The sequence below is a fragment of the Struthio camelus genome, chromosome 3 (genome assembly GCF_040807025.1).
Source record: "Struthio camelus isolate bStrCam1 chromosome 3, bStrCam1.hap1, whole genome shotgun sequence".
Taxonomy (NCBI): Eukaryota; Metazoa; Chordata; class Aves; order Struthioniformes; family Struthionidae; genus Struthio; species Struthio camelus.
In genome coordinates, this window is record NC_090944.1 from 26333776 (window position 1) to 26357355 (window position 23580).

The following is a 23580-nucleotide window of genomic DNA, read 5'->3' on the forward strand; positions in this document are numbered from 1 at the left end:
CTATCCAGCCAGAGCAGCAACAGAAATCAAGCAACTTAGCTTAAACACTGGGTCAGCTCTGCCTTCATACTGTAACTGTAAGATGCCTACCAGGGTCATTGTCACCCTCAGACTGCAAAATCATCTGTGGGAGAAAGAGAGACAAACTTTGTTTTATGTTTGCACAATGCTTGCTGCAGCAGACCACAGGCTTCAGAAAGTTAATACGAGCAATAAGGTTATTAAACATTTCAACTAAAGCTAAATATCACAACTACTAAATCCACTGCCTCAAAAAACGTAAAAGTAGTTGAATGTAGCGGGAAATTATTTACTCTACACCCATTTGGTTCCGGATATATCTTGGAAACAGTATTTGAGCAGTTTTGACTCCTGCAGTTTCTTCCCTGTTGTATGCAGCATAAAAATAAAGTAATTGCATCAACTTCTTCACATTATTTTGAAGTTAAAAAGTAAACCAAAAAGCCTTTAGTTAAACAAAATTTCACTGGAAAAAAGTTACTATTAAAAAGGCTGTGTTCAAAAACGGTAGTTAAAGATATTCTACATTTTTCAGAGGCCGCTTGTTGAATATTTTAGATAGTAGGACTCTTTCCAAGTTCAGCTCATGCTTTCCTAAACCAAACAAAATTTAAACCACAGAACTCTGCCTTCTGTTCAGCTTCTGGGAAGATCACAGATGAACTTGTTCATTATGGTCCAAGCCAAGTAATGTGGTACAACAACGGGGGGAGGAGGGGGAACAGCTCTCGAGACATAACCCCCTATTTCAGAAAATACACTGTAATAAAAAATGAATTTTTTGGTAAGTTTTGTAATTATTGCTTTCCCCTGTTTACTTTAACGGCCACCGTAGTGTTTCATGTTAAAGAGATAGTGAAAGAGAGCACCCACGCTGGCCCGACGTATCGGGTTAAAATTAGAACCAGCATTTAAAAAGGAATCACTCTAGAGGTTCTAAACTAAACAACATGAATTACAGCCTACTGCTTAAAATTAGCTTTTGTGGTTTGTTTTTAAGATATTCCTAGTAACAAACTCAATCTGATTGCTCTCTCCGGGTTGACTTTACTGCACCTAGCAATCTAGGAGGCCAATAATAGAAATTTCATTTAAAATATGGCTGTTAAAGTTCCTAAAGATGGCCTATTACTTGAGTGAGCTGAGTCTCAGGTCTGAAACCGTTCTCCAAATCATTTTTTCCTCTTTTTTTCGGTAGGGCGTAGGGCAGCAAAGGACAATAGAAGCGTTTGGCTAGGAGTTAAGAGCTTTACAAGCATTTAGGATGCAGTGGTTTGTCAATATTAAAACTAGACAGGAAGAAAACTTTCAGAGGGAGGGAAGATAGACTACAAATGTATCTTTTCATTAAAAAACAAACAAACAAAAATCCCCAAACACACAAAACCCAAACATTAATAACTAAAACACCACTATGGGAGGCACACAGAAGACACAATGTGAGCACGAGAAGGACATGCAGACCAGGAAACATCCAAGTACAAAATTTAAAGACACATAAAGCATAAACCAATCACGTAGTGCTGCTAACTATGTGGCTTTTAGCAAACGAAAAAGAGTAACTAGCCATTTTTAAAAAGTGTCTGATAAAGACAATTGAAATCAGTAGAAAAATCCACAATACGAGAGGATCTGATAATGAAAAAAGGGAAGAGAAAAAAAGGGAACAAGAGCTGGACTTCAGGCCGCTGGATAGCGACCCGCTTCCCCCAGTGCCTGGCCAGCAGCATAGACTGCGGGAGCTGGACACAGCCCTGCAGCCCTCAGTGACAAACTAGACCCAGTTCAAATCTATGGTGAAAAGGCAATTGAATTGTGTCTGCACGTGGTGGGAGAAGGCAAAGGTGATGCCTGCTGGTGAGCTCTTTGACTAGTCCTGCAAGAATCAAGAAGCCACAGTTCCCGAACTCCAGCAGCAGTGGGAGCAGGCCAAGAACCTGGCCAGAGGGGCATGTAACGCATGAGGCAGTGCAGTTACCCCACGTCACAGACAATTTGTACACTCTCCTGCCTACTGTGCTCTTTGAATAAAATGTTTTGTTCTGGGGATGTTGGTTTTGTGTTTTGGTTAAGAAAAGCATGGCTGAAAAGCGGGTGTTGCCCTTGGAACAGAAAGCAGTGAGGTCTCATTGAGAGGGCACCAAGTTCCTGGAGAAGTTCATGCCGCAACCCCTGAGAAAATTCACTCCCATGCAGAGCTCAGTGTGTTGTTGTGACAGACCCTGTCACTGGCTGTGCTCCCTCCTCATCCCTGGATTTCTGGCTGTACGTAAATAGGATTCAGCATCTCAGTTTCATAGAGACTTTAAAGGGTCATATCTGACCACTACTTAATATGCAGGTTACTCAAAGCGGAAAGGCACTCTTTTGCTATAGTAATAAAGGCTGAAGGCCTAGGGCTGAAGCTCACAGGTCCTTTCTCTGAGATGCAGAGTTCTTCGGTAGCTTCATTCCCAACTGGCAGCTCCTATCCTGCAGCAGAGTTTCAACCTAACCCTCAGATTTCATAGGAAAAGGAAACTGGATTAAGACAGGCAAAAGATAGGATAGAATCAAAGGAAAAGAAAAAGAAAAAAGAAAAAAGGGAAGAGCTCAACCTCTAGTTAATGAGCATGCAAAGAAGATTCAGAAAATGAGATGAGAACAAGCATGACAAAGGTTTTTAAACTAGTAAGCAGACAGGATCAATATACTACACAGGAGAATGAAGAACTGATTATAGAGATTAAAATTAATAAAACCTTAGTGTAAGCCCCTAAGTTCGGAAGGGTGACAAAAGTTTATCATGCATTGGGACTATAATGAATTTGTGTATGTGCCATTCCAAAGAAGCTGAATAAGTAGAGGTTTTGCTTATGAAAGGTCAGGAACTGGACTTTGTTATGTAGCAGCAAGACCTTTTCACATGAGGCAGACAATTGCTGTAAGGGCTGTTAAGTAGTGGTTGTCTAACTTTTTTATGAGGGTCAAAATACAAAATCGTAAAACTGCCAGTATATTCCAGTACATTTAAATACTGGAATCCTACTGCTTTTTATGTATCTGCAGTAGTCTGTCCCTCTTACTCTGTTCTCACACACTGAACAGGAGGACGAAAGAGGAAAAAAAAAAAAAGTGAGAGCTTCATATCCCCAAGTTCACTGACTTCTTAACAGAAAGCCCCATCCCTTCTTAACAGAAATATGGTCAGTTATACACAGCCTGGAACTAACCATTCAGAGGAACAATTTTACACACACAGCATCTGTTCAGAAAATAGATATTTGCAGCCAGATTTCAGTTCTGCAGAACGCAAGAGAAAGATGAGAAGCAACTCATTTAGTTTTTAGCATATGGTAGAGTCCCAAAACATTTTACTCTGCCTGAACTTACTATAAACCAATGCTAGGTTAAACGCTCACCACCACCCAAATCTGCAAACAAAGAAAGTCCCAGTATTTGACATAAAACCTCAAAGATACAACCTATAGCAATTGATTTCAACAGGATGCTAGGCTCTTCTACAGTAATAATACACATTCCGAACTAGGAATTAGAAAAAATAAAATGAAATAGATTGTAAATTGTTTACCTAGTTAGAGCCATTCTAGGTCATTTTGTACAAATCTCAGACCTGCACATATAAATAACTAGGCAAACAAGAAAGGAACACAGATGGTTCTAAAATTAGCTGATGTAGTTTACTTTAAAATTTTTATTTACTATAAAAAGGTCATTTCTCACCTTCAAATCTTTCTTTGCTATCAGGGGAGATCTGCCGTGCACTAAAATTAACAAACCAGTTGACTTTTCTACCCCTGTTCCATGAACTATAATTAAAAAAAAGTTTACTTTGTGGCTCTCACCACAGAAGGCGCTTGTCACCTCTGCAGTATTGTTCTTCTTTCCTGTCAGCGGCTGAAAACATCACTACTTGACCTGTATAGGCAGGCTATATTTACACCTCTACTAAATTTGGCTTCACCTATCAGAATTTCTACATTGGAAGCAAGACAATGAACTCATCAGTAGCCAAAGGCACTGCTTGGCTACAAGTTACAACATAATAATAACCAAGCAAATTATGAACGCGTCACTGGAAGGAGAGTATCCATACTGCACCCTTATCACTCACTCGGTCACGGTACACTAACTCAGTCACAGGGATCTCAGCTGTCCTTTGGGTTGCCAGCAGCTGTGTAGAAAGGGTTACCTTCACTGTTAACATCTTAAGCAAAGCCAGTATTTTGATTACTTCCTTCTACAGCAAAGTGAAGCATAGTAACTATTTTAAGGTCGTGAACAATGAGACAGAAACAAACAACTCTGTAAGAAAGCCCCACAATTTCAAGCCAACACTAGGTCAGTGCAGAAGAATTTTGCCTTTTACCAGCAAGCTTGAATTTCCCCATCTGCTCCCTTCCCCCAGCTAAGGGGAGGAAAAAAAGCTACATCTATGAAAGTATCTTTAAAGACAAGATGTTGTACAAACTTTTCTCTAGACAGTTAGGAAAGGCCAACGTGTTCTGTCACTATTTTCACTATAAGACTGACATAGTGGTGGGCTCCTGCCTGCCAGACTAGAGGGAGGAAAAAGGAGGGGGGAAAAAAAAAAAGAGAAGAAAAAAACCAGACAATACTCATCTGCTTTGCATGCAATAACTGAACTATGTTTTTGTCCATTACACAAATACCACAGAGGTTATCCATATGCCACAAATACTTTCCAGTATGGATCTTTTGCCAGCATATGCTCCATCTCAGTGAAATAGAGTAGGCAGGAAGCAGAAAAATAATTTAAAAAAAAGTAACAAGTGAAAAGTAACACTTCAGCTGCAACCAACAGATACAATAGATCCACACTTGTTTCAATATGACATTGAACTTCGGTTTCTACTAAGGGAGAGGGGAAAGCAAAACAAGAAAACCACCCAGCTCTGCATGCTCTTCCTGTGGAGGAGGACACAGGTCCTCTTAGGCACTCTGTTCTTTAGGCACACTTTTCCTCTTAGATTTCAAAAGAGATCAAGATGAAAATATTTCAAACTTTACAATTAAACACTTCTTCACACTAAGTCATGTTTCACTTTCCCTACCAACTAGTTCTCCAAGCTGAACATCCAGCTTGTTATACAAAAACTTGATAGGTAAACAAGGAAAACAACTAGTTTTTTTTCCACAGTAGGTTCTTTCCTTGCTCAGGAAGAGTCAAGCAATAACATCACTACACTTTTTTGAGGATTAAGCCAACAACATGAGTTTCAAAGGGGGGGAGGGGAGGGGGAGGAGGGAATCCACCACTCTAATAAGTATACACCTTTTCAATACTATTTTCAGAAGATGCCCTCTACTCAGCCCTGGGGAGGCCTCCCCTGGAGTACTGGGTCCAGTTCTGGGCTCCCCAGTACAAGAGAGACATGGCACTCCTGGAGAGAGTCCAGCGGAGGGCTACCAAGATGATTAGAGGGCTGGAGCATCTCTCCTATGAGGAAAGGCTGCGAGAGCTGGGCCTGTTGAGCCTGGAGAAGAGAAGACTGAGGGGATCTCATCAACGTGTACAAGTATCTGAAGGGGGAGTGTCAAGAGGATGAGGCCAGCCTCTTCTCCGTGGTGCCCAGGGACAGGACAAGAGGCAATGGGCAGAAACTGAACCACAGGCAGTTCCACCTGAACCTGAGAAAAAACTTCTTCACTGTGAGGGTGACTGAGCATTGGAACAGGCTGCCCAGAGAGGTGGTGGAGTCTCCTTCGCTGCAGACATTCAAAACCCGCCTGGATGTGATCCTGGGCAATATGCTCTAGGTGACCCTGCTTGAGCAGGGAGGTTGGACTAGATGATCTCCAGAGGTCCCTTCCAACCTAAACGATTCTGTGATTCTGTGATTCATGCACGCAGAAGTGGCATTGATTGGGAAAGTGAAAAAGCCACCAGTAGTAAATCACAAGCTTGGGCAATTGGAGACTCTAGAAGTGTCATTAACTTCCTTCATATAGCCATCTGTTAGGGTAAGCATAATGCAGTCCTTTTATCTCTAGTCACATTTACAGGATGATCTTTTCCCAATAATAAATACAGAAAAACAGATACACTTTCATTATTTAAGTAGTATTTTTACTATCTTTTAGAAGTCAAAGGAAACCACATGTGTTCCATGATGGTTTTGACTGATTGGAAATGCATTTATCATTTTATTATATATAAATCAACAATTTGCTACAGCATACATACAGATCTGTAGCTACCATGAAAAGGAAATCACTTTATCATCTCACTTCCTTATCTGGTGTATGGATTTACTGCTGCTTAGAACTTGAGATATAGTGTTGTGGAACATTAAACTATTAAACCAAGGAACATATACAAAGCCAAGCAGGCTCTTCTACAGAGGTAGATATATAAATAAAGGCCTAATGAACCCATGTTAAGCAGTACTTGTACAACTGTAATTCAGAAAGTTACAGGACTACACCAAAACAAATTTCTCTTTCTGTGCCCTGGGCTTTGCTAGGAAGTTAATCAGAATGCAGATTTTGTTGTTTTCTTACACTTAGTTGGTAAACGAACTAATCCTTTTCATTTTGGAGCTCCATAATGAAAAACAAACTTTAACAAACTCCCTCCTCTGGAGTAACTTGGACTATGCGATTTTGATTTTTAACAGGGAACACACAACGGCAATTTCAAAGACTCTAAAATCCATCTCTTAAGCACTTTTTCCAGCTCCTCTTGGCATAAAAGTCCTTTGAAAGCGTGGCTACATTAGCAACTATATCTGTCTGTGCTCAGGCCAAATGTCAGGACAGTTAACGCAAATGCTCAGCACAACAATGTCGTCTTTGTCAGTCACAGGGATCTCATGAGAAAGCACCAACCAGTCTAGGAATTTGGCTCCAGGTACAGTTATAAAAGGCTGAAAAATAAAAATAAGAGTCAAATTACATTTAGATTGACTGCATAAAACTGAACCTAACAGTCCTAGTCTGTCAATAAGCTTTTAAAGTAGTGTTGTCAGCACAAGCTATCTTAGCACTACAATCCAAAATTCACCTCTTAGCCCGTTCTACTGTCTGCACTTACTGTCTCAGCATATATATGTATTAGTTTAGGAAGATTAATGCCACTACACAGAAGAAGTTTTTTACTGCAGTGGGTTTCTAAATCTGAAGGAAGAAAATATTTTATTAACATCTTACATAGCTGTAGTCCTCATGATTCATAACTTTGACAAAAGATATTCTGAAGGATCACAAAATGCACCCAGAACTAGATTTGGAGACTTATGTACACAAAAACTACAATGAACTAAGGCAACTTTCCACGCACTTAGCGCAGCAATTCCAGAAATCGTACCAGGACAACATATACGCAAAGCCCACAACTTTGTGCAAAATCAGTCCGTAGGCAGAGCATTTTAATAAATACGATCAGATGCCAGGGAAGAGGAGGAATTCAGAATACAGCAATTGGCATGATTCCTACTTTCATTTCAAGCTATTTACCATTTTCAGATTTATCCAACAGTGTTATTTCTGAGGGAGAAATCATTGGCTCAGTTCCTTTCCAATGAATACTCACAAAACTCATATGTCCGAACTGAATACGTAATTTTTTAAAATCAAAACCACTGCTTATTAGCAAATCTTAAAAAAAAAAAGAAAGAAAAAGAAAAACAAAACAAAACACTCCCACAGCTTTGGAATCAGTTTATATCTAAACACACAAGATCCTGGCCTTCCTTAATTTCATCGCAAGGTGCAAACAACATTCCATTTAAAAATATTTGTGATGATAAAGCTGTGAACTAACCTTCGAAACACATTCTAAAAATGACCACCTTTTTTCTGCAACATTCTCATCTTCCACGCTTCGATTTCCACATAGAAGGACGTATGATATGGAAAAAATATCTACCATACTCTGGAAAAGAAAACATCAGTAGATAAAGGAATTGTGTGGCCTGAAAGCTCTGACAAGCTTTCCTTGAACAAGCTCAGACATACGTGCTGTAAAATCTTAGAGCTACTGATAGGCTATTCAACTAACAATTATGTCATCAAAAAGAGGTTTACTTTCTCCCTCTTCTTGCATGCTCTCCCCACTTTAACTTTATCTTCCCACTTGCTTCTTTGCCAAAAATCCTGCTTAAGAATTAGGAAGTCTGACAATACTGTGTAACTGCCCCCTTCCCACATTCTCTGGACAATTGAGAGGAGGAAGGCCACAAACAAAGTTGTTTGCTACAGTATTTCTGCTTACAAAATAGGAAAATGGTTTCATGGTGTTTAGGGTCAGAAGGGACATTAGACATGTTGGCTTGTTAATCCAAATTCCACAGATTACTACTATTTCCCAGGTACCCTGAAAGCAAGGGGAATACCTTGTATAAGGCTAACAAACACCACCCAGACAAATGACCTGCCTTGATCTGGATCCATGAAGAGATCCACCGCTTTCCCTAACAGGGGTGAGGGTGATTTATCAGTTGGGCTATCTACAGATGTTTACCTTCTCTTCACTTAAAATTACTTCAACTTTAGTCAGTGGTTCTAGTTATGCCTCTTTCTCTAAAAGAAAAAAAAAAGTTAGTACAAGATATTTTCTCTTCAGGAAAGCACTGCTAAACTAGTCCTCAGGCACCTTACATCCTGTTGAGGGTTTTTAATTCCTGGTTAGAGCTGCATATAAGACTTATTTCCTCCAATTCGGCCTCAGATTCTGTTTGGGTTTTTTTTGTTTGGTTGGTTTTTTTTTTTTTTGTTAAAACAGCTCTTTTTCTTCATTCACACAAAACACTACCCAATACTCTCAGCTATTGCAATTAATCAATTTTGACTCAGCTGCCCCCCGACTTAGCTCTTCCTCTTAAAACCTTGCCCCTGTTGGCACCTCGTTCACTGCTTCACTAACCACTCCATCAGTATAACTGTCCTGGTACCCTATTTCTCCCACTTCTATCTTTCAGAGGCAGGAAAGAACCTGACGAAACATTTCCCTTTTGCCAGCACTGTTCATCTCGTTTCCCGTTTGTTCCTGGGCAATTTCTTCCAGCCACAAGAACTCAATTACCTTCTCTATAGGGAGATCTTATGGATTTACCTCCCTATTCCAGGCAGGTCTCTCCTTACCCAAACAGAAAATGTCAGTTCTCCTCTCTGACATTGCCTTGGAGATACCTAGCTGCCAGGTCAAGCTCTGTATAGCTTAAGACAAAACCTCTCACCTCCCCTCCCACATAATCAAGAAAGATCATCACAGGAAAGTTTTAACTAGCATCCTGCTAGTCACCCAGCCTGCAATTTTTTCATTATATTCAGCTAGAACTTTGTGTCCAAGTCATGCAGAAAGAACATGCATAATATACACAGGAAAAGCCTACATTTTATGCAGTCAGACAGCTAAAATGCTCACCCAGGCACTCAAAATTTTATTCCTTTTCTTGGGCTTCAACCAATACCATTTCACTTTGAAAACCATTTCTGAAAGGACATAAGCAATGATCATCTCCCCAGCTCACCACTTTGCCCTTTAAATCCTTTTCTGCTATCTAATTCAAAGGCTAGGGGGAGGGAAATGACACACAAAACTAAACTAACTCCTCCTCTATAACTTCAAGAACCTTCTCAGTCTGTTTTCTCCTGATCGTCTTTCACTAGCTATTAAGAGCTAGCTGCCCGCCTCAGATCAACTCATGGCATTGCTCTCCATCACCAACAAAGTAACCTGTCTCGGAGATGGATATCTCAGAGCAATCCATCTTGACCTATTTTAGACATCTGTCTTTGGATGAGATGCAGTCTGTCCTAAAATTACCTGGACAAAGAACCAATAATTGCAAATAAATAATAAAACAAATGCATAAAAATAAGAAGCCGCTCATGCCCCATCCCTTCCACTTAAGTCACTATCAGGCATTTTTTCAGCACTTTCATAATTTTGTGGCTCTTTTCTGCACCTCTTCCAGATTCTCAAGTATCTTTTAAAAAGACATGAACACCAGAACGACACACAGAAATTCTGTATTACTCTTAATTAATGTTTTGCAAAGAAAAAAAAATCCTTTATTCATCTTGTTAGCCAAAGATTAAATTAGCCCTTTATCCTCTCCCTGCAACACTGCACGGAGAACTTAAATGAACGTCTATACTTAGTAAGATCTCTAATACCTACATAGAGTCCCTACTTTCCAGGATACAGTCTCCCATTCTATAGATGTTCACTAATCTTTTCACCCAAAGATCTGACTGCATTCAGCCACATCCCATATAGCCATCTTCATTTGGTCTTGCTTGTTAAATTTACACAAACACACACACACACACACCTAATTACCCATCTGTCTTCCCCAAAGACAAAGTGAGCAGTCACACAGAATGCTTTATTACTTCTTGCTTGTAAATAAAAGTGATTAATGGTAATCTGGTAATTTCCCGGTCAGCTGCTATACCATTGACTCAGTTTGCTTCTGCCAACACTGTACTGCAATGATTTTTCTAATAAGAATGTTCGGTTGTACAACGCCACAAGCTGACAATCAGAATTAGGAAACTGTCAAGCTCAGCACAGGACCAGTGACAGATGCAGAAAGCAAGGCCGTAGGATCTGCTCTATATTTGTGTGACAGCCTATGGTTCATCTGTTTTTTGTGTCAGCCAAGAGTAGCTAGGAGGCATGGATGGCCATGAAACTCATCTCCCTCCACTCCATTCTGTCAGAGTTGATGATGTACCTTATGGCCCCTGAGCCACAGAATTCAAGGACAAAAAACTTAAGGACATGTAAGGAGAGAGAAAAGATGAAATTCAACACATTATATGCACAAGAGGGAATTTGAACTTTGCATTGTCACTTTTACTTATGGTAGTGACAATATGTGATTATGCAAAAACGTAATCTTCTCCCTGGCCTCCTTAGCGCTGTCAGGATATTGTGTTTCTATAATCATACACTGCAAGCACTAAAGAAAAAGGCAAGAATCACAGGGTGAAAAATGAGGTTCCTTGGAAGTGCTCTCTCCCTTTGGCAGAACGCAGTCTGAACTAAAGTAACATTAAGAGCCAGTGGTAAAAAGAAAATTCTGCTAGCCAAAATAATATTTACATTCCACAACCAAACTCAAGTCCTGTGATCCCTGTGCTAGAGAGGTTACAGAGAGCCACACCTTGAAACACACAAACAGAGTCCAAGTCTACTACTCAATGAAGATGAAAACGCAGACAAATCTGTCCAGTGTCGGTCTAACTCTGCTATCATTCAGGTCAAAAGGTAAAATTCTAATGGATCCTAAAGAGTCAAGTCTGACACCATCCACTTGCTACAATCTCTCCCCTCCTTTCAAGTTTTACCCAATACATCCCACAAACTGAATAATGTTTACCAAGAGAAAATTACCACAGCTGAACAGTTATTCATCTGGCTGATTCATGATGGTAAGATGCTTTTTATCAGATCAGACATGAGAAGCTCTTTAAAGGCTTTTTACAGAGAGCAGCTACCTGATTTCATGAGGACAGAAAAGCTAAAAGCATGGAGATAAAAGGTATTTTAATGGATCTATTCACACTAATACAGGAGACTGTGTTTAAAACAGGGGAATATACTACATCTCGAACAAGATATGCTAGAAGGTTTAGTTACCAGCTTTGCTTGGAACCTAACAGCTATTAGTACTCTACTAACTGCTGGATGCACTTGCAGAACATATCCTTTTATTTCAGATTTGTAAAGACAGCTGGTCTTAACCTGGATTTAAGTGCCACATTTATTACAATATGTGCAATAGAAAAGGACATGCAAGTAAGCCTTCATGAGAAGACAATTTCCTCCCCATTTCTATTCATTAAGAAATTGGAATGGAAAAGGTCTTCCTTGTCTTTATTTTCACCTTTAGTGAAGAACAAACAGTTGAGAGCTACTATTAACATAAGGAAATCAGCATCTCTTATAACTAAAAAAATGTTTTATTCCTCTAGATGTTTTTCAAATGCAATAAGACTGAAGAAATAATTCACAGATTCTTATAAACAGGTGACATAGGTATATCATACCACTGTGTGAACAGTCTAATACTGTGTTGGAATCTTACTTTTTTCACATGGCTTGTTAATTTGGTTCTTTAAAAAGGCGTATCAGAATAATCTGACTATGACTGTGATGAAAGGGTCAAGTGGTGCAGAATGTTTGGAAAAACGCAGTCACTCAGATATATATGAGAATAAACCAATTTTTTCTGCCTCCATTTGCAAATACTTGTTAAAGCTATTATTCATTTAAAGCACTACACAGAAATAAGAGAGGAGTTCAAAAGAAGGTTCACCCTGAGCTAAAATTCCACAAAAATTTTACCTAACCCCTTTTTGACAGTCGGTCACAAAGGAAACAGAGGTAATGTCACTCATCTCACAGTTACTTTGAAATATACAAAGTATTTGACAATGAAAAGGTAATGTTTTGTTAAAAAAGGAAACTTATTTTAAAGAACACAGATGTGTACTCCTGCAGTTCTAAGGGGTCTACATTTCCCCTGGAAGCTTAAACAAGAGACTGGCTAGGTGCATGGAAATATATGAGGTAATTCCTTATGGGTCATAAAACATCTATGTAACATGCAATGTTGATAGAGATACAAGAGCATTTCATATAGTCTACAGCCAGATGGACAGAGAATTGACCACTGTTTGATCACTAGTGACTGACAGCGAGCTACATTACCAAAACTAAGAAGAAAACATGAAGGGGGGCAGGGGGGTGGAATTAGTAGAGCATCATTATTCCAAAGCATAAACTCCTAACAGCTTCATTATTTTATGAGTGTACACTCCCTACATCTTCAGAATTAGAACATCACAGTGACAGGCACGGCTCTTTCCCGGTCTTGTGTATATCAGTATATTTAACCAAAGGCACTCTGTCAGTTAAGAGAAGACCATGGCCCTTTGATGAAAGGGGGAGTTTACATTAGGTACGTGATTTTTTTTTTTTTTTGGGGGGGGGGGGAAGAGCGCTTTTTCTGCCTCAGGTTTCTCATGTAGTCTCAAAAAGGAGAACACAAAGGGAAGGGAGAGACTATAAAAGCAGAAGGAAATGATCAAAACAGGAACTCATTGAGAAAAAACACAGAATACATCACCCTTTCTGTGTATGCTGTTACTTATTTACACCATTGTATGCAACACTAATTCACAGCACCATAGTAATCAAAGGCCCCAATCCAGACTGATCGCCACAGTGGCTAACACGGACTCCAAGAAGGTTCCCCAATACTTAAATCTTCTGTTACACAGCTCCGTTCAACACTAATCCTTACATCTTAAGTAAAGCATATGAGCTTTTAATGTATATCAGATGCTCAATACTCTTGTTCATTTTGAGACAGATTGCCCTGAAGTCTTTCTCTTTGCATTTATGTGCTTTGCATATGTGGTACATACCCAGAATAGTGACATCTGCCAAAGCATACTGCATGTATGAGAGGAAAAACACTACATTTACTTTATTCTTTTCCAAAGAGCTCACAACAATACTGTCAAAGAAAACAAGATATGCTAGTTAACTGTTAGCATCCATAGGAAATGTGGAAACAGAAATCCAAAAAATACTTTCTGCTTCTGAAAGTAACCCATGCAAACTGTCTCTATTGTAAATATTCTTATTTCCCTGTTTCACTGTACTGAATGACTGCTGGGGAAGAAGAAAAGACTTGGAGAGGCTTTTGTTTGTTTTTTAAAGTAAGTTATTTTTGAGAAACATACGAACACTATATTTAGATAAGAGTTCTTGGGCAATTCAGGAAATATTTTTGATCCCTGTAGAGTTCCCAACGCTGCACATACACATTAATTGAGATGGCTCCTGCCACTTAGAGTTAAAAAGTCAATTTTCCACTTAGAATTCATTCATATAGATTAGATGCAGATACAGAAGCTAAAGTTATCACAAAGTCCTCTTTAACAGTTATACATGCATATAACGTGTATGTATCTCAAGATAAGAGCAGATAGGAACAGTGTCTTCCCATCCCCAAAAGCCTGTTTATAAGCAGGCATTTTCCACTTTCCATAGTTCTCAATATGCCCTCTAAGCTGCTTTCTTTCCCATCAGACAAAGACTGACCTAACAGCCCTATTCTGTATGTGTTAATTTTCCCCCTTTCCCTCCAAAGGAAGTGCAAGCAGCCTACTGAGTGAATGAATAAGCCATTTTGACTTGCTAGCAGTTTTACACAGGCTCTTGAAGTAATGCAGACAGCTACACAGGGAGACTTTAGGTCTATTGTTTCTAAAGCAATTCAGTTGCAGTTACTTAAATGTGTTATTTCCTTGGTTTGCTTTACAGTAACAACAGAAGATTACTGACTTTTTAGCATAATAGGCAAACTTTAAAGGAACACACACACACAAAATCTAAGTCCAGAAAACTTTTATCAGAAACCTTTAAACTAGAAGAGATCTAGACCTCACTGTGACCTGACAGATTTCTAACAAAACGAGCCTTTCCTTCAAGTCTACTTCCCGAAATTTACTTTGACTGTAAGAGATTGGCAGAACAGGAATCCAGCTCACCACAGCAAACTCTGGACACTCTGAATTCTTCAAAGCCGCCCTAAACAGTAGAACTGGATGATTCCCATATTATGGGAACCATATGAAAGCTTCCTTAATATTTGGAAGGTAAGTGGATTTTCATGTTAGTTGAGGTAGCTTTGACAGAATATCCATATGTGCATGCCCATATACTGCTTTACCTTGCCCCCTCTAAGTTATAATTTTGGTTAATACTGTTAAGCACTCACTGTTCTTGCCCTTTTTTTGCAGCCCAAGATTAAAATTAGTTGATATCGCAGTGAGAAATACCCACTTCTCTCAATTAAAAAAAAGGGTCAGCCTCAAGAGGTGAAAAGGAAGGGTTGAAACAGAGCAGTATGAGGAAAGATCCTAAGGCAAGACAAAAAGCAGAGGTCATGAGTGACACTTCTTGCCCTTCCACTGATTCCTCTGAAGCTGCCACTAGCAGCAGCTTGGCCTATCAGCAAAATGCTGCACTATTATTCGTGCAAAGAGCAGACATGATAGTTTGACTCTTCCTCATACCAACAGCTATAATGAATTGTCCCATAAAACAAACAAACAAAAAAAAACAATGGAAACAAGGCAAAAAAACAAGGAAAGCAGGCCTGTGTTGGTCTGGAGACCAGTACAGCAGAATCCTGAAAAACTGAGACCTTTCAGACAAGAGAAAACATTGATCTTCCAGAGAAAGAGAAGCCATTACCTGAAAAATCCATGTCCCACTAAATATAATCAAGTTTCATAGCAGTAGTCTAAATTGAAAGACAGGGGACATAACCATAAACATTAGATTTCATCCAAATCTGTGAACTTCAGCTGTTTAAGGAACTAATGGAAATGTGAAATAAATGGTGAAAATATTTAGAACTAATTGACAGTTTGCTAAAAAGCCTATCACACTTTTTAGATTTACAAGGCCTCTAAGGATTTGTCATAACTTGATTTTAAGCTAAACATTTAACGTGAACTGAAGCCAAAATGACATAGCTGATCCCTATGAAGTTCAATATTTCAAAGGGAACGTCATTCTGAAGCAAAAGATGGAAGAGAAATGGGTTATTATTCTACTAGTGTGTCTCTTCACAAATGTAAAGAAGACAGGAAAACAAACAGAAATGTAAGTTTTACCCTAAATAGTAGTCACTAGTGGAATATTTCGACTTTGCAGACACAAATCCATACAAAGCATGTCCCCTATACTGCCGCTTCAGCGGTACATCATATCAAAGTAAGGAGATAAATATGGGACATTAGATATTCTAAACACTGGTAACACCAATACCCACTAACAGCAGCAATATGATGTGAGCCAAGTGCTGGCTGCTCTTGCCCAGGCAAGCAGCAGAGGTGAGAAACGGCAGTGCAGAGGGGGATGAAATCACACTGTGGATAATTGCTCCCTACGAGTCCTGCAGATCCAAAGAACAGGGCAGAACTGAATAGACATACGGGAGCCAACAACAGCAGGGAAAGTTGCCAGCATCAGCAGTAACGTTGAGTACTAGAGCCACACACAGCACAAATGAGCCTAGCATAAAGTTTCTCAAGGCAGAGGATTATCTTGTTACTCACAAGATAGTTTGGAGCCCCGAGATGAATTTACACCCTCCAGCTGAATATGAATGGGTAGAAGTCATGAACTTCTGGGCCTTCACCTGTTTACTATCAGAGCCATAGATAAGATAGCACAACACAGTGATGATGACCTTTGTAGTTGCTAGAGATGTTGACAACCAGCCCTTCCTAAGGGTGCAGTGTGTGTTAACAACCTGTACGGATTTCACCTCTCCACTATTAAGAGGAAGAGCTGCCTGGTCCATTTTACCCCTGGTTACCTGAGGCACGCGGGCCATGGCCACAGCAGTGGCCTTAGCAGTAATCCAAAGCATGAGCAGGTCCTGCCCTGCTCACCTGGGCACACGGGGCTAAGCTGCTCAGCGTCACTCTGACCTGCATTTCTGCATCCTGTGCATCTGGCCACCAGGATGAGCTTAGCCTGGTCCTCAAGATGCAGCAAGCACTAACGCCTAACCTAAGTTGACAGCCGGACCCTGTGAAAGTGAGCTTGGCTCTCCCACCTCTCTCAGGTTTCAAACTGCAGGTATTGAAGCCTAGTGGATGCACCCGTTACCTCTTTCCAATCAGATGCATCTTATACCTATCCTCAGCCTGTCCTTTTGGTCAGCACTTTTTCAGAAAGATAACAAAGGACACTACGCATCAAAGGTAATGAATAAAATAATCCAGAAAAAAGTACGTGTAGGTGTTTTCTCCTTTAGGCTCCAGACATATGACAAGAAATATATCATACATCAAGAAAGACAATGATACATCATTAATGAAGTAATCATGAAGAAAAAAACCTGAACACAGACACACATATTCAAAAGATACCAATGTGCAAAGGTGACCAGCATATTTGATAGGGTCACACAGATAATGTTTATGTAAACAAAAACAGAAATAAAGAAATAAAACAAGCTGAACTGTTTCAGTTTTCCCTTGTGTTCTATCAAGTAACTTGCTCCATTCAGGCAGCAATCTTCATGCAAAACTACTATAAGGAACATAAAAACATCCAGGTCTCTGAAGAATCACTCTTACAACATTCTACATTAGCAAAAGGAAGAAGAGAGTTAGAACTATTTTAACAAAAGGGAATTTAATCTTTGGGGAGAAGTACATTTTTATAATATAACTTAAAAACAACATTTTCCTTTTTCTTTATCATGCACCTTCTGCAGTATTATAAAGTGATCTTGGGATAAAGACGAGACTAAACTGTGTTCAAACTAATGTTGTGCCTAAAATTAAACACTTAATTGCTCCAGATTCAGAATGGTCAGAAAAATATCCAAAATGAAGTAACAGTTTAATTTGAGAGGTCAAAAACATGGCAGTACAATGCAAGTTGTTTCATAACCACCTGAGCCAGTAAAATCCAGTTTCCCAAGAACATGAGTCTCAGAGCTGTAGGAAGAGCTCAGACTGCAATCTTTTTCATTCAGTAAACAATCTCTTGCATCTGCCCAGGCTGTCTATTGTGGAGAGAAAATTAAAAAAAACCACACACACACACACACACACACCCCCTACACACTTGGAAAAGCTTAGTATCTCAAAGAAATCCATCCCTCTCACAAATGTAGTTGGCTTAAAAGTTTTTAAGAGGGAAAGAGAAAGACAAACATTCAGAGTTGCATGTAATCTTGGCTTTCTTAGAGGGGAAAAAAAAAAAAAAGACAGAGGTAAAAATATATATACTGATTGCCAATAGCTTGGTCTTGAATTTTCAATTGCTGTTGTAATAGCATACAAGAGATGTAAGGCTGGCCACACAAATCACAGGGCACCATTCTAATTCTCTGCCTGGATGAATAAGTAACTTGCTAAATTTATTTTCTTCCTAAGCATAAACATAAGGCATCAGGCCTGGAAAATACAATTGCTTGAGGCAATATTGAAATAAAGACCTTCATAACAGCATAACTGAGTTCACACCAGAGGACTGTATTGCATTATTTTCATCAGCTCCTAAAAACTATATACAAACAAGCTCTAAGGTACACTAGCTTGGTACAGAATTTAGTTTCCCACCCTCATGGTATATATACATAGGGTAGCTATGGAGGACAGTGTTAAATCCTTGCTACCTTTGACAACTTCAGTTGCAGTCAGTCTTTGCAATCCTTCTGCCTCCCCAGCAAGGGGCACTTGGACAGGGATGGGGCTCTGCACACCCACGTTAGCACAGGTGACCTGGGCGCTCTCTCTCAGTGCAGGGGGGCTCAGGCCTCCTTGAGTCAGACAAGATGTGTGTTTTTCTTAGGAGTGTTCAATATCATACCACATCCCACAGACAGGATACCTGATGGCAGCTGGGCATTTCTCAAGATTCTCTCAAGCACCAGCACCTGACGGAGCTGCAGACACGGGCCCACAGCAGAACCACTCCTCCTGGTCACTAAAGGGACAGCAAGGCACGTATCACGGCCTAAGCAGCTTCAGCAGCTATTCAGCAAACTCATTTATGGCAAGAATAGAAAAATTCACTTGCTAAAAAAAATTTACTTTTAAATACTACAAAAGAGCAAGATAAATAACCCGAGGATCAGCAACAGCATCCTTTCATCGCTACCCTGCCCAGCCCCACAGGGAACAGGCTACACAGGTTTTCCAGTTTGTACATACAAACATAAAACAGGAGGAGGCTACCCTTAGTTTACAATGTTGGACAAAACTAGAACTTCATTATCAGCATTTCCAAATCTAGAGGGAGCGTACCTCAACGACCATATGCTGAGAAAAATAAAGGCACCAAAAATCACAACAGCAAGCGTTTCAGGAAACGTAGTGTGGGTGGGACAGCACTGTGTTGCTGTCTACAATAACGCCAGCTCTATCCCCTAAAACATCTGTTTAGAGATTCAACCGCAGTGTGTGCGTGGGGGTTAGTATCTGTGAGGTGAAGGCACCCACAGTTCTCCCTCTTTCTTTCAATCCTGACCAACAATGAAACATGAAATAGACTGTCTGGTAACCAATAATAGCAGAAATAATAAGCATAGAAACAAACTGAGGATGTAACAGATTATGGTGAACTGACGGCGGCCTGCTGACATGCTGTCTTTTCCTAAATTCATCTTCACATTCCTTGCTAGCTAAGTACAAGAGGCCTCCACAAGGGCTGGATGTGTAGAGCAATTGTCAGGTATTAATCTAATTCTAAGGATGCAGATGACCTACTTGCTAGAGGCTGGAGCTGGGATGAAGGTAGGTTAGCAGAAGCTTTCTTCAAGTACAACAGTGACTGTTTTCACAGGTAGAGCTTTGCAGAATGGATTGTTGGAGTTTGCATTTGGAGTTTTACCATAAGAAGAAATAAACCTAGTACTCCAGAAACAGAAGTGTTAGTTAAATTTCCAATTGAAAGCTGAAAGTAAGCATAAAGATACCCAAAATTTGGCATCGGAATCTAGCTGTTCACAAGCCTGTTGCAAGGCTGTGATCAAGAGATACAAACTTGAATGCTTGCATAACAGTGGAAAAAAAAAGGTTCTCTCTGAACCCCAAGGTTAGAATCTGTCATCTTCCAGACAGCCTTGCAAGGCCCTTCTGCATGCCCAATTATTTCGGATAATGCTTTGGCTATTTAATATGGCCTGTCCACAGTATGATAAGTATTAGTTCATTTTTACATCATTTCTATCCAATACAAACAGGATGTAGCTGCCATAGTCATACCTGGAACATAGCATAGCAAGGGATTTTAATGCAACAACCTACTACCCCCTTGCTGTTCTTTGAATGAAAACACTGAAGGAAGCTATATGAAAGAAACAGTTGTCTTGTCAAGACGAGAACCATTTGACCAGACTTTTCCTTCTCACAATAAATAAGTACCACCACGTCTCATTAATTCATTTTTTCTGCTCCTCATTTTCTCCAGTTTTACTGAGAAAGAACACTATGGTGTTATCATAAATGTCACCATCAGCAAACAATGAAGTTACTTGAAAACTAGTTTTGTACTAGCACTGTTAGCTCCAGTATTCACTGACTGCACAAGCAAAAAAAAAAAAACACACATCTGTGATATGATTTAAGGCATACAGACTATGAAATAGAAAATCACTGCCATTACACTGCATCACGCAGGCAGAACAGCAAATGTATTTTCAACAGCTCCACTCAGCCATCAGAACTTAAAATCAGAAATTATCATTATGATCTTTCTGTCTGATCTCCTTCGAAAGGTCAGGAAAACATGAACATTATGAGTTTATTTCTGTAAAACAGAATAGAAAGGGATCCTGTCTTATAAAAAGAACAGTTGACTACAGTCTAAGTTATATACAGCAGAAATACCAAACCATTCAAACTGATGGGTTAGTTTGCAATTTTTGTTGTTGTTGTTGTGGCTTGAGTTACAAATACGAAATGGAAAGCAAAGTAGTTAAAGAAAGATGTCCTAATCAAATCACAAACTTTAAATTCAACTGCCTAATTATTAATGCAACCTCATGGGAAAGATGACAAGAAAAGGCACACGTTTTAATCCCTGCGCTATAATCAGGTTTCTAGGAAAGAAAGGGTTCACTTGTGCAAATCAAGCTGCAGGATGATCAGAGTTGTATTTTTCCCTGAATCAGCACTGGGAGAGCAAACAAGAATAGTTTTCTGCCAGCCTATGAGAGCATTCCTGTAAATACAGCCAATACACTGAAGCCATTCATACTCACAGTATGGCAGTGCAGCCAAAACTCACAGTTAAGATAGAAGCCTTGTCCATTGGCTTAACTGAAAGGAAAACTGTCAGAATTCATAAAAAAAAATTCAAAATGTAACAAAAACTTAGAATGCAAAAACTGGAGAAGATGTTAGAAACCAAAGCACTTCAAAAAAATATATCTTCCTTTTCCCCAAATTACTGCCTTACAATCTAGACTTTGTATACGTTAGTATTTTAAGTGAAGATAACTAGTGATACTAGAGTATGTACAAGAAGAGTTTGTAGATTATAAACAGGTAATTTGGTCCAGCAGCTACTAGAATTCAGCTGAGGTGATTAGAAAGGACAGAGTCAATCCTTTGTTTCACCTAAAAGACGTCTCACTCAAAGCAGTCATATCAGATTGAAATATCTGTCATTATACTCTGTTATTTCAATCACAGAGATGGTTTCTCCACCTTATGAACAACACAGAGATTGTGCAACAGGATAATGAAATACTATGACCAGGGAAGGGAGGGGTAAAGGAATAAAGCTTCTGCCTGGAGAGAGAGAAAGGGAGAGGGGAAAAAAGTATTTTTCAAGCAACGCCTACATGAAAATCAAAAATTATTTTCCAGTCTTCTCATTTCATCTGTCTAACAAGCTTTACATAAGGCCAGCTGGCTGACTCCCTAACACTACCATGAGATAGTCACTCAAGTTCTCTCATGCTGTAAAGACCCTTATAAAAAACCAACAGAGCAGTTTCTGTAAAGTCACAAATTTGCCTTTGAGCACACCACATCCCCACACACCCTTCTCCCCTCCACCCTGAGCTATTTAAAGATCGTACGTCTAAAAGTCAAACACAAACACACAAGCAAACAGGAAGGCCAGCAACAATCAGCATAGCTCCGAAATACAGAGGCTGATGTAATTTTCAGTAGCACTCTGCACAGAAGGATTTTAATTCCAGTTGTAGCCACTTCTAGAACACAACTGATAAGCAAGTGTGAAACAAAGCAACTCTTTTCACAATATAAAGTTGTCTGGCTACACTGTGAAAAAATTATGCAAATAAACAGGTCTATCTATTTAAAAATCACATTTCACTTTTATTGTAAAACACAAAATAATTTGTTCCAGGATAGAAGTGATAGTGCTTCTAATAATACAGTGGAAATTCAAATAGCTCCTATCTTCTTCCACCAACCCACCTCATTGATATGCCCTGTTCCAGTTCTTTAGGAGCAACGAAAACGGACTGTAAGGCCTGCTTTTTCAAAAACAAGACAGCCTTGATTTTAATGAATGCTGGGATCCAGGGTACGTGGAAGGGAGAAGGTAAGGGGAGAAGGAAGGGCAACCTCCTCACCATACGTTTTTTTTCCCCTCCAACACTTCAAAAAAGAGTTGATGACAGCATCTCAACTTCAAAGAGGGAAGAAAAAATTACAAGCAACAACAAAACTCTCCAATTTCTATTTTTCGCCCCTACAGCCCAAACAAATTACTTTCTCCCCAAATTGCACGCTTTAAATGTTCCTGCAACCAGGACATCAATCCACATGCTGCTTTATTTGTTCCCTTCAAAGAGTGTTTATTGTATTTCAAGTTACTGATATGTTTCAAAAAGGCTTTGGGCTCATTTATGTGAATCACAGAACACAAAATATGCAAGTCTAAGCAACTGTTTTCATTACATACCCTGTAATACTCCCTCAAAACTATACCACTGGCAGCAGCTTTTTCTCCAATGCAGCCTATAATTTGCGAGAGCTACGTTACGGCCAGCTGCTGCTTCCAAAACCGAGAAGCGCCGTTGCTAGAACAGAAATGGCACCTTTATGACAAAGGGATACCTGCATAAGCTCATGGCATTTGGTACCAAGGGCAGCCTTCAGGGCACAGGGAACCGCTATCAGCAGCGACACGCTCTCTGGGCTCCTTCCAGTCACCGCGGGGAAGAGGCCCAGGACGGCGCCACGCGTGGGCGCCCGTCGCTGAGGGCTTCGGCGGGACCCGTTACGCAAGGGGAAGGCGAGCACCTGGCGGCGACCCGCCACGCCGGTGACACCTGCCGCCACGGGGGTGGGGGGACACGGGCCGGCGGCGCCGGCGCCACAGGCCGCTCCCGGCGGGGCCGCTTTGTCCGCGGCGAGCTCCTGTCGCCGGGAGGTGGCGGGAAGCGACGCACGGACACACACACGCACTGCCCCCCCCACCCCCCGCGCCGCCTAGCAGGGCCCAGGCCAGCGGGTCGCCCCGGCCCTGCCGGGCCCCACGCAGCGCCCCCCCCCCAACCCCGGGCCCGGCCGCAGCGCCGCCAGCGCCAGGCGGCCGCGGGCACCGGAGGGGCCCCGCGGCGGCGAGCCGAGAGGCAGCGCCCCCGGCGCGACCGTTGGACCCGCCGCGGCCCCCCGCCAGCCCCGACGCCGGCCCTCGCCGCCGCCCCGCCCCGCGGCCGTTGCCCAGGACGCGCCCGCGCCTTACCCTGCCGCCGCCTCGGCCGCCAAGGGGGCGGCTGCGGCTCCCCGCGCTACCCCGTGCGGCCGCGCCAGGGCGCCGCCGCCCCGGGCATGGTCCTTCCCGTGGCGCCGTCCGCGGCGGAGCTGGAGTGCGGGCGGCGGCGCCGCTCCCGCGGCTTTTCTCCGCCGGCGGAGGGAGGTGGGGTGAGGGCGGGCGGAGGCGGGCGCCGCGGAGCCGCCGCGGTGCCACCGCCCCGCGCGCGCTTTGAAGCGGCCGCGCCGCGCCGCGCCGCGCCCCGCACGGCGGCGCCCCCTGGCGGCCGCGGGAGGCGC

The 23580-nt window shown here is 41.2% G+C and overlaps 1 protein-coding gene across 2 annotated transcripts in view; it reads right to left on the reverse strand.

The window, feature by feature from the left end:
* RNF144A (ring finger protein 144A) overlaps positions 1–23395 on the reverse strand; it is a 67079-nt gene extending 43684 nt beyond the window's left edge. The window contains exons 1-2 of one of the 2 annotated variants that reach the window (XM_068937241.1): positions 8507–8565; positions 7808–7918 (exon numbers count right to left, since the gene is read on the reverse strand). In XM_068937241.1, the coding sequence (XP_068793342.1) occupies positions 7808–7820 (13 nt within the window). In that variant the 5' untranslated portion in view covers positions 7821–7918; positions 8507–8565. Of the gene's footprint in view, positions 1–7807; positions 7919–8506; positions 8566–23272 lie in introns of those variants that run through there. The other variant, XM_068937242.1, reaches the window with a different exon arrangement.
* Positions 23396–23580: the final 185 nt, after the last annotated feature.